General features: G+C 38.2%; 1 protein-coding gene across 1 annotated transcript in view; it reads right to left on the reverse strand.

Moving 5' to 3' along the window:
- The window catches only part of LOC150081842 (serine/threonine-protein kinase Tao-like), a 319424-nt gene that overhangs the window by 146969 nt on the left and 156614 nt on the right, over positions 1-15841 (reverse strand). The window contains exon 6 of the mRNA XM_090378937.1: positions 14988-15122. Within this exon, the coding sequence (XP_090235063.1) occupies positions 14988-15122 (135 nt within the window). The remainder of the gene's footprint in view (positions 1-14987; positions 15123-15841) is intronic.

Below are 15841 nucleotides of genomic sequence, written 5' to 3' on the forward strand. Positions count from 1 at the left end.
AGACCTGTTAGTCTAACTTCCGTTCCAGAGAAAATAATGGAGTCACAAGTTAAGGAAGCGATGCAGGATCATCTAGACAAGACTGCAGTTATAGTTCAGACACAGCATGGGTTTGTTACGGGGAAGTCTTGTCTGACAAATTTGATTGGATACTATGATGTGGTCACAAAGGAATTGGATGCAAAGAATAATTTTGATATCATATACTTGGAGTTTAGGGAAGATTTTGATACTGTGGCCCACAGAAGACAACTGTACAAATTGGAGCAGTATGGTTTTAAGGGCAAGTTGCTACAATGGATAAAGAGGTGGTTGAGTGGGAGAAGACAGAGTGGTTATCAATGGACACTGCTCTTCATGGACTAATTTTATTATTGGAGTCTCCCACGGTTCGGTGTTGGGCCCATCGGTGTTATCGGTATTTATCAATGATATTGATAAATCAGGGTTAATGTCTAAGTTTGCAGACAATACAAAGGTTGGCAGTAATCATGACAGTAATGATAGTACACTACTGCAACAGGATCTGGAAAAGTTGAGCAGATGGGCAACTGAAGTTTAACATGACAAACGTAAATTACTGCATAAGGTGGCAGTAACCCAAGAATAGCTAATCAACTGGGTGCTACTACACTCAGGGTATTGCAGAATGAAAAGGAACTGGAGGTAATTGTGTCGTCAGATATGAAGTTTGCTGAGCAGTGCGAAAAGGCTGTAAGGGTAGCTCATGGTGTCTTGTCAATGATATACAGGAATTTTGCTAGCAGGGATAAGGGGGTGATTATCCCCTTGTATAAGGCAATGGTCAGGCCACACCTTGAGTACTGTATACAGGTCTGGAGGTCTCATTTCAGGAAATGATGTAGGGCTGCTGGAACAAGTACAGAGAAGGGCAACGAGATTGATGAGTGGAACAAAGGGTTGGTGTTACCAAGAAAGGCTTATTAAGTTCTGCAAATTGCAGCTTCTGGATCTTCTGGTGATCTAATTGAGATGTATAAGGCCTGGAATGGATTGAGCAAGCTCAAAGCTAATGGGATTCTTCCTCTTGCTCAGATTACTGACCTGAGGGGGAATAAATTCAAATTGAGGGAAGACAATTGTAGAATAGATGTGTGGAAATTCGCCTTTAACGAGCAGGTGGTTGATAGTTGGAATAAATTTCCATCTGTTGTAGTGGAGGTCAGCAACTTAAACAAGTTCAAGGCAAAACTAGATAAACATTTGGAGTGAATGAATGGGTGAAATGGGAATGGTGTTTTTTTTTTTTTTTGGCTGATACTAAATAAGCTTGCTTTCTTGCATTTACGTCCTACTAATGCTAATGCTAACTGAATGAAGTATCTACACCCACAGCTATTCTGCAAGTGGCAAATGATTAGAAATAGAACTGTTTGGAATGTTTAACTTAATTATAAAACAGAAAATTTTCTAAACAAAACAGGAACTAGTGAAGAACATGATTTACAGTTATGAACAAGATTTTTTTTTAATGTTAAACATATTTTAATTTTTGTGGTGTCTATAGTTAAAATGTTTCTTATAAAAAAGACTAATAATTGAACCTGGATTAGGATTTTTGTGTTCCAACAGTTAATCCATTAACAATTTTACCTGAAGATGAAATTAGCACTGTTAATATTAGCAGATCCCAGAAAAGACAGTAAAAATGATATCAATCTGAGTTTTATAGACGAATCTCAGAAATGTCATGATTTAGTATTAGTAGCAAAGGATGCAAGTGAGTGTACTTATGGAGCACCAAAAACATGCCCACATTATCTGTCGATTCCTTGTAATAAGGCGCCTCCGTAGCCAGGTGGGAAGGAGCAGCAGTGCGTAGCACACACTTCTTGATTAGACTGGGGTTCGAGCCCATCACCACCAAATACGGAGGATGCGGAAAGGTCAGGGAATGACCACCGCATATCCAGGAGCAATATGGCCTTAGTTGCTACTGCGCCTAAAAACCAAATAACAAACTAACTAACCTTGTAATAATTTGTCTAGTTCTTCCATAAATTTGTTTAAACTATCCATCTCCACAATACCAGATGAAAGGTTGTTCCTACAAAAAATGAAATTCTGAAAATCTAACCAGTAACCACCCTTTCTCAATTTAAATTTATTTCCCCTTATGTGTGTTGTCTGGGCAAGAGTAAGGATGCCATCAATATTTAGCTTACCCAATCCATTCAAAGCCTCAAAGATCTGGAAGATGCCTATTTTCCAGATGCTGCAATTGAAGAATTTTTTTGTAAGGGTACTCTTTTGTTCACCTCACTAATGTTGTTGCTCTTCTCTGCAATCATTTCAACAGATTCACATCCTTCATTTAAATGAGGCTTACTGTATGCAGTGCAAAGACATAGCCTAAACATTGCGTTATACAACTGGATAATCCTCCTTATCCTTGCCGGAAAATTTTCTGTATATCATTGATGAAAGCCTATCAGCTGTCTTGGCAACCCACCGCATGGCTGACTGCAGAATTAGGTCTTTTCGTTCTCCACAACCTTGAGTGTGGTATGCCACATAGTTTGTTTTTATGTTCTTTTTTTGGATTACTGCTATCCATTGGCAATACCTAGCATTTCTCAATGTTAAACTTTAATTGCCACTTCTCACATCATATGCTGATTACTGTAATTAAACACCTTGGAAACTCTGTGGTATACAAACAAATATAACCTCTGATATGCCTTTCATCAATATCATTAAAAAATACTGAAAAGAAAAGTGGGCCCAGCACTGAACCAGGGGGCACTCCACAAATAACCTTAGTCCAAGAAGAGCAGTGCCCACTGATAACCATTCTGTCTTCCACCCACTCAACCAGGCTTTTATTCACAGCAGTAACTTTCCTCTAATGCTACACTGCTCCAATTTCTATAGCACTCATTTATATGGAATACTATTAAATTTTTTTCTGAAATCTGAGTATATAATATCAAAATTATTTTTTGCCTCAGACTCCTCTGTTACTGCACCACAGAATCCAATCAGATTGGTGAGACAAGATCACACCCAGGGAAATTATGCAGTAACTGCTGTATAATTGCAGTTACTGCATAGATGATATTACTTCTTTAACCAGTTATCCCATCATTTCCCCTGGAAGAGAAATGAAGCTTACAGGTCTGTAATTGTTTACTTCAGCCTTTGATCCCAATCTGTGAAATGGGGATACATTTTCACATCTATAGTATTTAGGGAAGACCCCTGAATGCAAGGATGCTATCATAATTATGGCTAAAAGTTTGCTTACCTCTCTCTCTTTCTAACGATCTTAATATAATTGGATAGATCTCATCAGATACCTTATTTACTTTTAACTTCGACAAGTTCTCTTCCACTTTCCTCTCAGTTATCACAAAATCATTTAGCTCCATGTAATTTGATAAACTTCTGGCATCCCCTTCCCTTAAAAATTCATCATGTGTGAATATAGATGAAAATATCTAAGACAGATTATGAGAAGTTCAAAGCATGCTTTGAGAGAGACTTCTGGTAATCTGTCTTAGTTTCCCCAAACCTTTCATGACTTGATTTTTTTTTTTGATTTGGTAGTTGTTGGCGCATCGGCTTCTGTGGCCATATTGCACCTCCCAAGGTTTTTGCAGTACTTTGATCCAAGCCCGAGGCGGGAATCGAACCCGCGACCTTTGGGTTGCCGGGCAGGTACTTTACCCACTCGGCTAGCCCGGTCGGCCTTCATGACTTGACTGGAAATTAGTTTAACTTACTGTAGGTTTCTGTACCTCATGATAATTTATGTACATCCCATGTATTTTCCTTCAATTCCACTGGTCTCATCAGTTCATCTAACATCCATTTAGGTCCAAGCCCTGAACAATGATAATGGAGATAATGATAATGGTAACTTCTGTGAATGCTTCTCATTTAGATAATATTACTTACAGCTTCTCATTTGCCGTGGGTAATATCAGTTGGTTCCACTGAATAGAATTAAACTGTCAGAGACCATTTACAGTACACTTTATGAAAACAAAATCCTTACCCCTTATGCTTAACATCTTTATGAAAATTCACACATCAATACACTGTGATCACTGCCACCTAGTGGTTTTTATTTGCACATTCTTAATGCACGAAGAATCACTGCTGATGATAAACAGTCATTCAATCAATTCAGAAAAGTCTTACTACTGTGGAAGTGACCAATCTGCAAAGTTCTAGTCAATATCTGGAAAGTTAAAATTGTCCATAAGACATTGTGATTTACTAGTGCGTTGCATCTATCTTCAATGTACTTATCGCATTTGACCTATCACACACACACACACTCTCATTTTTGTTTCCCAGTGCTTATGACACATCAAATTGACTTAAAACCATATTGGCCACCCACGTCAGCAGTGTACTCTGCATTAGATTTCATGTACAATTTAACCAAGAGTATAATCCTCCTCCTGGTTTCTTGCTTGTCCTTTCTGTGCACATCGTACTTAACATATATTCAAATTCCGCATTCCTTATGACTGAGTGGAACCATGTCTCTGATATTCTTACAATCTCCATTATCACTGACATAACCAGTGCTTTAAAATCAACAATTTTGTTTGTTCCTGTGACAAGCTAATGCCACATGTTCCAATAAAAGCAGTGCAAGAATTACTTGCACCTCTATCTGCAGTTGCTGTTAATCTATTAGATTAAAATTTGATGCACTGCCTTAGATTTTATGTGCTTCTTAACTAAGAAGCATTATGCTTCCAGCCCTCACACCTTGTCTATCCTTTCTGTACGTTCCCACCTCTTATCCTGTCTGTCCTTCAATATAGCCTTTCTGTATGTTCCCACCTCTTGTCCTGTCTGTCCTTCAATATAGCCTTTCTGTACAGTGTTACAAGTGGAATACATTCCAGCCTGTAGTCCCAAAAATAAATATCATATCCACCAGCCCACGGTGGTCCTAAAAAAAGAATTCAAGTTTCAAATTCTATCTGATCTATAATTGCAGTATTTTAATAAATTGCAATGAATTGGACAGTGTTACGAGCCTGCATATAAATATACATATTTGTTTATAAGTCAAAAAAATAAATATCTAAAATAGAAATAAAAAAGAAGCATTTATATTTTTGATTTTAGAATATTTGGGGAACAGTGTTGCTTTCATACATTTTTTTTATGATTGGTTTAGATGTCCCATAGCTCCCGTTTTCTGTCTGTGCTACAGCAGCTGACAGCACCATGGCTCATGTTGCATCAGCCACGCTTGGTGTGGAAAGAGCTTGCATAGAGGAAAGTGTCACTCTTTCACTTGCCATCTCCTCGTCACTTGTGTTTCGGCCTTCTCTTTAATTTCGTCTGTCACTCCTGCTCATCTACTACATCTTAATTTGGATTCTTCAGAATTTGGTGAGTCTTGTCCGTCATACAGTGTTATGTGTTTTTTGTATTTTCTACTTGTGGCATGGCGGCGTAATTTATAGCTAAACTGCGAGGCATTATCTTTGTCACTTACAATTATAACAGTAGCGATAGTAATGTTTGAATTTCAGCAAACACCAATGGCAACAAAACACAGGAAGCTGGATGCTGAGTGCCAAGTATTCCAAGACACTTGGACAGAAAAAAAAAAAAATTTTTACACACTTCAGCACACCCATATGACTAATTTGCCATGCAAGTATTGCATGAATAAGGAGTTCAACATCAATCGGCACTATGAGACAAAACATCCAAAATTCAGTGAATTTAATGGGCAAGAAAGGATGAATTTCATAAACTTAAATTGAGCCTAGAAAAACAAAGTTTGGTATTCAAGAAACAAAGTGCAGAATCAAAGAAATATACGTGTCAGTTATGTGGTGTTGAAGTTGATAGCAGAAAATCTGAAGCCTTTCATTGACGGCAATTCTGTGAAAGGGTTTGATGACAGTTGTAGATATTCTACGTCCCCCCCCCCCAAACTTTATTTTGAAATGTCAGCCTCTCTGCAAGAACAGTTACACGACGAGAAGATGAAATGTTAGCAGACGTGAAAAATTGTTTAAAGGGCTACTGCAAAAATTTCCAGTTCTTTGCAATAGCGCTCGATGAGAGTAGAGATACTAAAGAAACTGCTCAGCTTTGCAGTATTTGTATACGGAGTAAATTCAACTTTTGACATTTTTGAGGAGCTTGTACAATTGGTACCTATCAAGGGCACTACCACAGGAGAAGACAATCTTGAAGCATTGCTGAAGTGCACTGCAGACATGAAGCTGGATCTCTCAAAGCTAGTATGCATAACAACCGATGGAGCACCAGCACTGGTTGAAGAAACGAAAGGTGTTGTGGTTCTGCTTCAGACACATGGAAGCCCTCACAATTAAACAAAGTCCGAAAAATGCACTGCATAATCCACCAGGAAGCATTGTGTGCTAAGCCTTCAAATTTGAAGGACGTGATGGATGTAGTAGTAAGGGTAGTAAACCTGATCTTGTCTCAGGGATTAAAACATCGTCAGTTTTCGCAACTTTTGTCAGAAGCAGAGACTCAGTATGTGGACCTGCTCTACTTCTGTGACGTTTGTTGGCTTAGTCAAGGCACAATGTTAGGAAGAGTATACGCTCTGCGGGAAGAAATAGCTATGATCCTTGAAAGTAAAAATGTGAATGCCTCGGAATTTTGTGATCCCAAACGGCGTTCATGCCTGGCACTTCTGGTAGATTTAACATCCCATTTAAACAACCTGAACTTGCAACTTCAGCGAAGAAACCTACTGATACATGAGATGTGTGGATACATCGTTGCCTTCAAAACAAAATTATGACTGTGAGAATCCCAGCTTGAGAAATCAAACCACGCACATTTCCCTAAATTCCAGGAGATGACACCAACAGATGCCAACATATTTATGTTGGCATCTGCTGGCTTGAGAACTGAGTTTTATTCCCATTTTGCTGATATTTGTTTGCAAACATGCAATTTCAGACTGTTTGCCACTCCTTTTGACATGGATACTATACTAGAAAATGTTCAAATGGAACTTATTTAGATGCAGTGGAATGATCTATTATGATCCATATTTCATGCAGAGGGCAGCTCTCTACTAGAGTTCTAAAGGAAATATCATCTTGACTCTGGGAAATATACCAACTTGGCAGATCATGTGAAAAAAAATGGCATCGATGTTCGATAGTACTTATATGTGCGAGAAACTCCTGAAAAATGAAATACATGAAAGTTAAGAACCCAACTGACTGATGCCCATTTAGATGACATCCTGCATCTGGCCTCATCCAGCTGTCATCTAATGTTGAGAGACTTTCAAGTAACAAACAGCATCAGCTCTCACATTAATTGCTTGTCCTTAAGATATAATATTACCTAAATAAAATAAACATTATTCATAGTTTATTATGATTTATTATTATTACCTTCATTTATTAGCTATAAATGATGAATGTGGCCTACCATCCACTCACAGACATAGCCTCTGACACCCCTATGTGGAAGGCTGCCGACCCTTGGTGTAGATCTTCCAAAGAAGAGGTAGTGTGATTTTTGTGTCTTGACGCAGGAATGGCCAAGTATTTTTTGACTGAAGCTAGCAATATTGACTGTATGTCTTGACCACAATGTCGATGCAGTGGGATCACTAGTGAAGCTGGTCAATAACAATTATTTCTGAACCAGCTGCACTGAATATTTGGATTCCTAGACTGTGTACAGGACAAAGATCGTCATTAGAATGTAGGGACACAAATTTTTAATTTCTTTTTGGGTTTTGTGCTTCATGTAAACACAGAAAATCCGAATAAGTCGGTCACTTAAAAGAAGAAGTTCTAAACAGTTTTAAAGTTTAAATTGTTTGTGTATTGATGTTTTGTTTCGTGGTTTTAAGATTTTTTGCGACAACTGTTTTTCAATTCTCATGGTAGCATGCGATATTAGCATTAGTAGAGGCATTTGATGCAAGAAAGCAAGCTTATGCAGCATCAGCCAAAAAAAAAAAAAAAAGTTTCTCCTCCACTTTACTCCCAGTTATTTCAAGATTCTAGAGTTGTGGGCCATCCTTTCTATGATCTTACTACACAAGCAGCTGGTCAGAGGAATAGGATAGCAATTGTTCAGTATTTCTAGATCCTTTCCTGGTGTCAGGAAGGCAAGGACAATTGCTTTATATGATGAGTCTGGAAACTCCTCTTCAAGATAGATTCAGTTATAGAGACAGAGAAAAATATCTAGAGATTCTGATAAAAGATGTTTTTTCATCTCATAATGGATGTTGTCTGGCCCAAAGACACTTGTCTGAGATAGAGAGGGTGCTGCTTTCAGTTCCTAGTGTGTGTGAAAGGCCAGTTGTAGGACTCAGTTATTTGAAGACAGCTTCAAATGCCGTTTTTCAGCTTTTTGATGAGCCAGAAACTCAGGGGGAAAAGATGTTTTGACAGACCCTTTTGGAAATGTCTCCACAAGGATCTCTGGCAATTCCTAGAGCACAATTGCACATCCATTGTGCTCTAGGATTAATAAAAGGCACGATATGTATTTTCCCTTCATGTTCCAGATGTTGTCCCAAACAACTTTCGCCATCACTGCCTGAGTGATAGAAGATGTGAAGCAGATCCAAGATTCCTTCTGACTGTTACACACTCTTTATTCCACCATGGTTTTGGAAATGTTGGAACGCAACCCGATTTCTTCTGAACTGCAGTTGTCACTGCCTGGTCAATACTTTTGGCGACATATTTAATTGTGTCAATCATTGGCTACTGGCTGGCTGTGATGGTGTTAAATATTGCCAGATGGTTGAAGGCATTCCAGTCAGTGTTGGTTGGTTGATATGTTGTTTAATGGCACAAGGGCTGCTAAGGCCATATTGTGACTGATTCTATTCGGTAGTGCAATTACCAGTTAAAATCTGTAAAATAATCCCGTCTGCTTTAAGAAATAAAAGAACTCAGCTAGATTTGCATTGTCTCCAATCAGATGGGGTAACGTCAAAGGTTCTTGCAGATGTGAAAGCGATTTGAAAATTTTGTTTCGATAATTATTATAATGATTGCAATTTATTAGAATATGCCTCACCGTAAGTGTAGTCTAACAAAATGTATAAATAAGCGGGTCTTCCCCCTTGAGTAGATAGATATGGGTTAGATACGTATGCCCAATACGTGTCCTAGCCAGGATCACCTCCTCTTGCCTATTTGATTGAAGCAGTTGAAGATTGATTTAGTTGAAGCAGTTTATTGCCGCATTAAGCCTGCCAGATTTGCAACCATTGCTCTTCACACACGTTTTTTATGACTGATTTGTAGTCTGTATATGGCACTTGGTAGTTAGATCTTGCAATGATTGGATGTTTAGTGGCTTGATCTGCGTATTCATTTCCTTTGATGCCTACATGACCTGGTATCCAACAGAAACTGACTGATTTGGTTTACAGCTTGTAATGCAATACTCTGTGATCTAATTTGCTTCAAGATGGAGTAGATTGGTTTGGATGGATTTTTCAATGATTTTATTGCACTCAGAGAATCAGAGTAGTCATGATTCGCTTCCTGGACAGATCAATCACGTGATCCAGAGCTATTTTAATCACCAACAGTTCAGCAGAATAGATGCTGCATTCCTTTGGAAGGGACACAGGAGTAGAAAAGATAGAAGAAACTGCCGCTGCGTCCACCGTCGTACTTGTTTTCGAGCCATCGGTATATATTTGAAGACACCGAGAATTTTCTGCTACATGTGCAACATGGAGTTTCCTGATGGTAAGGTCTGCTGCTTGCCTTTTCCCCCATTGTTGGAATGAGAAGTCACAGACCGGTGTATAATCAGACTACAGAGGGTCGTGATTGCTCAGTTCCTGGAAGACATTACCCATGTCTAGATTCCAACATTGTGTTAACTGTAGCAACCTTATCCCAATAGGCTTGTTTTCGTTAGGTTTGTTTTGATAAAATGTGGTCCATTGGGACTCAAATAAGTATGGGGAGATGGGCTGAAAAGGAAGACTCCGTATTTTTGCTGCATAGTTGAGGATTAACATTTTCCTCTGAAGATGGAGTGGAGGTTTGTGTGCATCTATATATAGACTCTGTACAGGGGATGTTCTGAATGCTCCTAAAGCAGTTCTTAGGGCACTGTGATGGATAGTGTCTAGCGGAGTTAGTGCACTTTTCCTGGCAGAGTCATAGATTGGAGCTCCGTAATCCAAGCAAGATCGGATTAATACCCGATATAGTCGAAGCAGAGTGTATCGGTCAGCACCCCCACGCCAATGAAGATAGTACTCAGAGGATATTTAATTTTTTTAAGCAAATGGTTCTCAGATATGTGATGTGTTGTGAGAAGTTTAATTTATTGTCCAGGATTAGGCCAAGAAATCTGATACTATTGGAAAGAGGTATGGTGAAATTTTTAAGATGTAGTTCAGGCTCAGGGTGGATCTTACATTTTTTACAGAAATGAATACAGTTAGATTTTTGTGCTGATAAGCAGTAGCCATTGCGAGACATCCACAGCTCAATTTTGTTAATTGAGATTTGAAGCTGTCTCTCAATAGAATTCATAGATTTTCCTTAGCACGAAATCATGAGGTCATCTGCATAGTGATATAATTCTACTGTGCTTGGAATATCATGGATGATACTGTTTATTCTTATTAAAAATAGTGTAGGACTCATGATAGATCCTTGAGGGACCCCCTCCTCCTGTATATGAATTCTAGAAAGAGCATTTAGATGACTAACCTGAAAGGTTCTGCCCTGGAGAAAGCTCTGAATAAACAAAGGAAGCCTGCCTCGTAGACCAAAGGTGTAAAGATCCCGTAGAATACCGAAACGCCATGTTGTATCAAAGGCCTTTTCTAAATCGAAACTTACCATAACGAGGTGGTCATTTCTGACAAAAGCGTTTCTGATGTTTGATTCTGCTTTGGTCATCATATCTATTTTGCCGAAAGCCATACTGATTTTTATCACATAACTTGAGTCACATAACATTTTAAGATGTTATGTGACTCAAGAAACCAGGTGAGGTGCTTGAGAACCATTTTCTCCAGTATTTTCCCCAAACAACTAGTTAAGGAAATTGGACGATAATTTCCTGGATTAGAGAGGTCTTTTTCTGGTTTAGGGATGGCCAATACAAGTGAGTGTTTCCAAGAGAGAGGATAAACATGTTCTTCAAAAATTCTGTTAAAAAATATTAAAAGAATTTGTAAAGCAGTATCATTCAGGTGTTTTAGCATAATATAAAATATACAATCAGGGCCAGCTGCACTATTGGGTACTCTGTTAAGAGCATCCGTTAACTCGGATATAGTAAAAGGCTGATTATATGGAAGAGACAGACCGGTGTTGAAATTTAACTTTCTGCTACCACTTTAATTTGTTGGAATGAAGTATCATATGAATTTGCTGCTGAAATTTTTGCAAAGGCTTCAGCAAAAGCGTTTGCAATGTCTTTGGAGGAAGACAGTTCCTGTCCATTACAGATCAATATTGGAGAGGATGACAGTGGATATTTGCCATTCAGATGTTGGATTTTCCTCCAGATTAATCTAGTATCAGTGTTTTTGGTGATAGTGGAAGCGAACTGAATCCAAGAATCTTTTTTGGCTTTCCTTCTTATTTGTCGTGCTTTAGCATTTAGTTTCTTGTAATTTATAAGGTTAATAACAGTGGGATGCTTGCGGAAAATATTCCAAGCTTTGTTCTTTTCTTTTTTTGCTCTATTACATTCATCATTCCACCAGTAGTTTTTGCACCTGCGTGGATAAGTCGACGACTGAGGAATAGCTTTGTCAGCTGCTGCTGGTATCCGTTTAGTAATATGGTCATTAGCTTCATCTACTGACTGGTTCAGAATGAAGTTTTTATCTAAAACTGTACTTAAGGAAAATTTTTCCCAGTTTGCCTTTGTAAATTTCCATCTTCTGCAAGTTTCCAGATAGTTGGTGGGAATAGTTTGGAATTTACAAGTAATTGGAAGATGATCACTATTGTGGGGATTATCCAATACCGCCCAATGTATACTTGGGTACAGAGCGGGGGAGCAGATAGACAGATCTATGGCTGAAGTATTTCCTGAAGGAAAATGAACATGAGTATGTGCACCGGTGTTCAGCAGAGTTAGATTTTGTTTGTCTAGTAATGTTTCTATTAGCTGCCCTTTTTTATCCATATGGAGACTTCCCCATAACAGGTGGTGTCCATTAAAGTCACCCATCAAACAAATAGGAGGTGGTATCTGGGCAAGGAGCTCATCAAAGTCTCTGAGTATATACACGTTTGGTTTGGTGGAAGATAAATAGAAACAAGAGATAAAGATATTCCAATTTCTATTCTTACAGCAACAACTTCTAAATTAGTTTTTAAGGGGATTTGTCTAGACAGATTAGTAACGGATACCAAAACCGCTACACCTCCATGGGCTGCAGTTGCTGCATTCCTGTCACGCCTGTACAAAATATATTTCTTTATTGAGGAGGGCCACTTGTGGAGTTAAAAATGTTTCCTGTAAACAAATGCCTGCTGGATTGAAATCTTGGATTAGGTCATAAAGTTCATCTGTATTAGTACGTAGTCCTCGACAATTTCATTGTAAAATGCACTTCATTATTTAGTTTTAGTGGTAGGATGATCCAGTTGCCTTTTAGAGGCAGTAGGCTTATTGCGATCTATTTTAATTTTATCTTTTTTTAGGAAAGGTAGGCCGTCCAGTGTCTTCTTCGGCATGAATTTCTAATATAGGTTCTTGTTGAGTTTTGTCTTCTGTATCCATTTCTGCAGTATTAATTTGGGTTTTAGTAGAAGATTCAGCTTTTGTCATACTGGTCTCACTTTGTGACTTGATGCCACTAGTCGTGGGGATGGAAATTGGAGTATTACAAGTCTGGTCTCTGTTGTTTTGCTTCAAGGATGGCTGAGGAACTGAAAGCTGAGCTCTAGCCCATTCAGCAAGTGATATGTTCGGTGGAACTGAGTCATTGGTTTGTGTAGCAATTGAACGATATTTCTTTGTAACATCTGCATATGTACGTGCAGGAGTATTTTTCAGTATTTGTCGTCTCGCTTCCTGATAAGTCACCTTATTTTCAACTTTAAATTTCTGTATTTTTTTTCCCAACTTTCCATAACTAGCAATTTCTAGAATATGCAGGATGATCTTCCCTGCAGTTAAGGCAAACTGGAAATGTAGCAGTACAGTCTGTTTGAGTGTGATCCTGGGATCCACATTTTGGGCATATTGTGTTTCCTTGACATATTGCCTGAGTGTCCAAACTTCTGACACTTATAACACCGTATTGGATTTGGTATATACGGGTAGATATGGCAATTTAGATAACCAGCTTTTACAGTATTTGGTAAGTTTGGAGTATTGAATGTGAGAATTACACTGCGGGTTGGAATGAGATTGCCATCTCTACGAGTCAAAATTCTCTTAGCTTGTATGACCTTTTGGTCTTTAGGTTCTTGTACAAGCTCCTCTTCTGTTACATTCAATAGATCCCACTCAGAGATAACACATTTGGAACTATTTAGGGTTGAGTGGGGAGATATTTTAACAGGGTACCACCAAATGTTGTCATCTTTAACAACAATTCTGAATGTTTCGACTGTGTAGTTTCCACAAGCAAATCCCCTGACTGTAACCTTTTGACCATTTTAGGTGATCCAGCAGCAGCATTTTCTAGAAATCTCTGTATAATAAATGGAGAGAGTTTGCTCACTGGTTGACTAGTTAAGGAATGGATAATCAGGAAAGTTGGATACTCGGGTTGATGATTATCTATTTTTAAGCGCTTATGTTGCGCACTACCTTCATCAGAGTTATAGCAATCTATGGTATTTGAGCTTGAAGGCTCCTGGATAATTTTCTTTATCCATGTCGGCACCTTTTCGCCCTGGGGGATTAGCTTTTCCACCCAGGTTACTTGGCCCCGCCACGGGGAGGCAGGAGCAGTGCCGCTTGTGGCCAAGCGTAGGAGTTAGTACGGTTACTATATACAATAAAGAAAAAGTACTTTCCTTTTTCTGGCTCTCTTTCTACACTTTTAAAAAGTAGAGCTAATCAACAGAAAAACTTATGAACGAAATAAAACAAGGAAAAACTCAGTCGCTTTAGAAAATCGCAGTACTATTTAGCACAGAAAATCACTTGGCCTCAAGAATCGTTTGGCACCCGGGGCCTCCAGTCAGTGTGATCAATCTTTTACTGTGGTATCCTTAATGGGAGGCATGGTCTTCCATCGCAAAGGGTAGATATCATGGGGAAGCCATCACTACCATAAAGGATTTCTTCAACCTCTGATGTACATACAGGGAGGAGAGAATGGGGGCATACAGAAAAATCAGTCACCATAAATTTATGGATAGGTTTGTAGAAGGATCTAGAACCCATATTTAGAAGGGCGAGGTAATTGTTTTTGAGCATACAGTCAATGATCTGATCCACTTTACTGATATCAACACCACTACTCCACAGAATATTATGTCCATTAAAATCCTCCAATATTGAAAAAGGGGTGGTAACCTGAAAGAACTCAACGTCAGACAGAGCTATAGTTAAGAAGCACAGTACTGCTAGATGAACTGCTATCACCTCTAAGTTGGTGGTAAGGGGTGCAGGTTAAAAAGGGTTAGTTATGGTTACCCATGGGAAAGGCAATTCTTCCCTGTCCAGGTCTGTCACCAGCTCTGTCTTTCTGAATGATTGCACATTACACAAGTAAGGGTCCTCTTTAACCTTTAAGTATGTCTTCTGAAAGCAAAAGCAGGATGACTTATGATGACCCATGATGGAATATCAACTTAAGAAACTAAGTAAGAGACACAAACGAACTCATTATTTAAACAAGTAATAACTCTGTATTTCTTCATCTGTCCTGAAATAAATTCTTTACCTTGAAATTCTGTGTCTTTTTTTACAAAAATGGATGGAGTAAATAGATGAGATAGCTAGTTCTCTAACCAGAAGTGATATGCAAAGCTGTGTTTAATTATGATAAAAAACAAATAATTCACCTTTTTCTCTAATTCTTGTTGATGTTTCATTTGCAATTTTTCAAGCTCCTTACTAAACTGCTGCAACATTGTTTCATATTCCTTGTCCAACCTTTGTTTATGTTCTTCCATTTCTTGGCGGCATTTTGCTTCCAGCTAAAATAAAAAAACATACCACAGCAATGAAATAAATGTGAATAAAAATATAATGTTGAGAAAACCACTAGAATGAAGAAATTACAATGAATTTAAATGATAAATTTAAGCCAATTTGCCTTTTTTAGTATGATTCACATTCAAGTTAATTATACCCATCCATCATCTTCAAGATGATGGATGTAGTAGTCCTCTCTCCAGCACAAATTTCACCAAATTTATTTATTATCATCTGCCATGTGTTGATTCTGTCCCTCCTTTCTGCTCATATTAATTCATTCATCAACTGGTTATAGTGATTTCAATTATTTAACTTTGGTCACTTTAAAAGTCAACTATGGTCCATAACATTTTTATATAATAACCTTGTTTTATTATATATGGTACTAAACCCTAAAGGTGAGTAGCCAAAACTGATAATCTGGGATGTAATGGCAGAAAAGACCAAAATAAAAACGAAAAATTTGAAAATATATAAATTTTTAAAAAAACCTTGTGTTAAACTCAGTTCAATATCTTCAGTCCGGAGTTCCTAATTCTCGAATGGAGTTAGGAATTCAGCAAAGATTGAGCAGGCTTGATGCCGATGGCATTCTTCCTCTTGCTCAGACTACACAGAAGGAGAAATTAATTCAAATTGAGGAAGGATGGTTGCAGGACAGATGTGCGAAAGCTTGACATCAGGCAATGGGTTATTAACTGCAAGCATTTTGTTTTAT

Source organism: Mastigoproctus giganteus, chromosome 8, assembly GCF_048544385.1.
Source record: "Mastigoproctus giganteus isolate SK-2022 chromosome 8, ASM4854438v1, whole genome shotgun sequence".
Classification (NCBI taxonomy): domain Eukaryota; kingdom Metazoa; phylum Arthropoda; class Arachnida; order Uropygi; family Thelyphonidae; genus Mastigoproctus; species Mastigoproctus giganteus.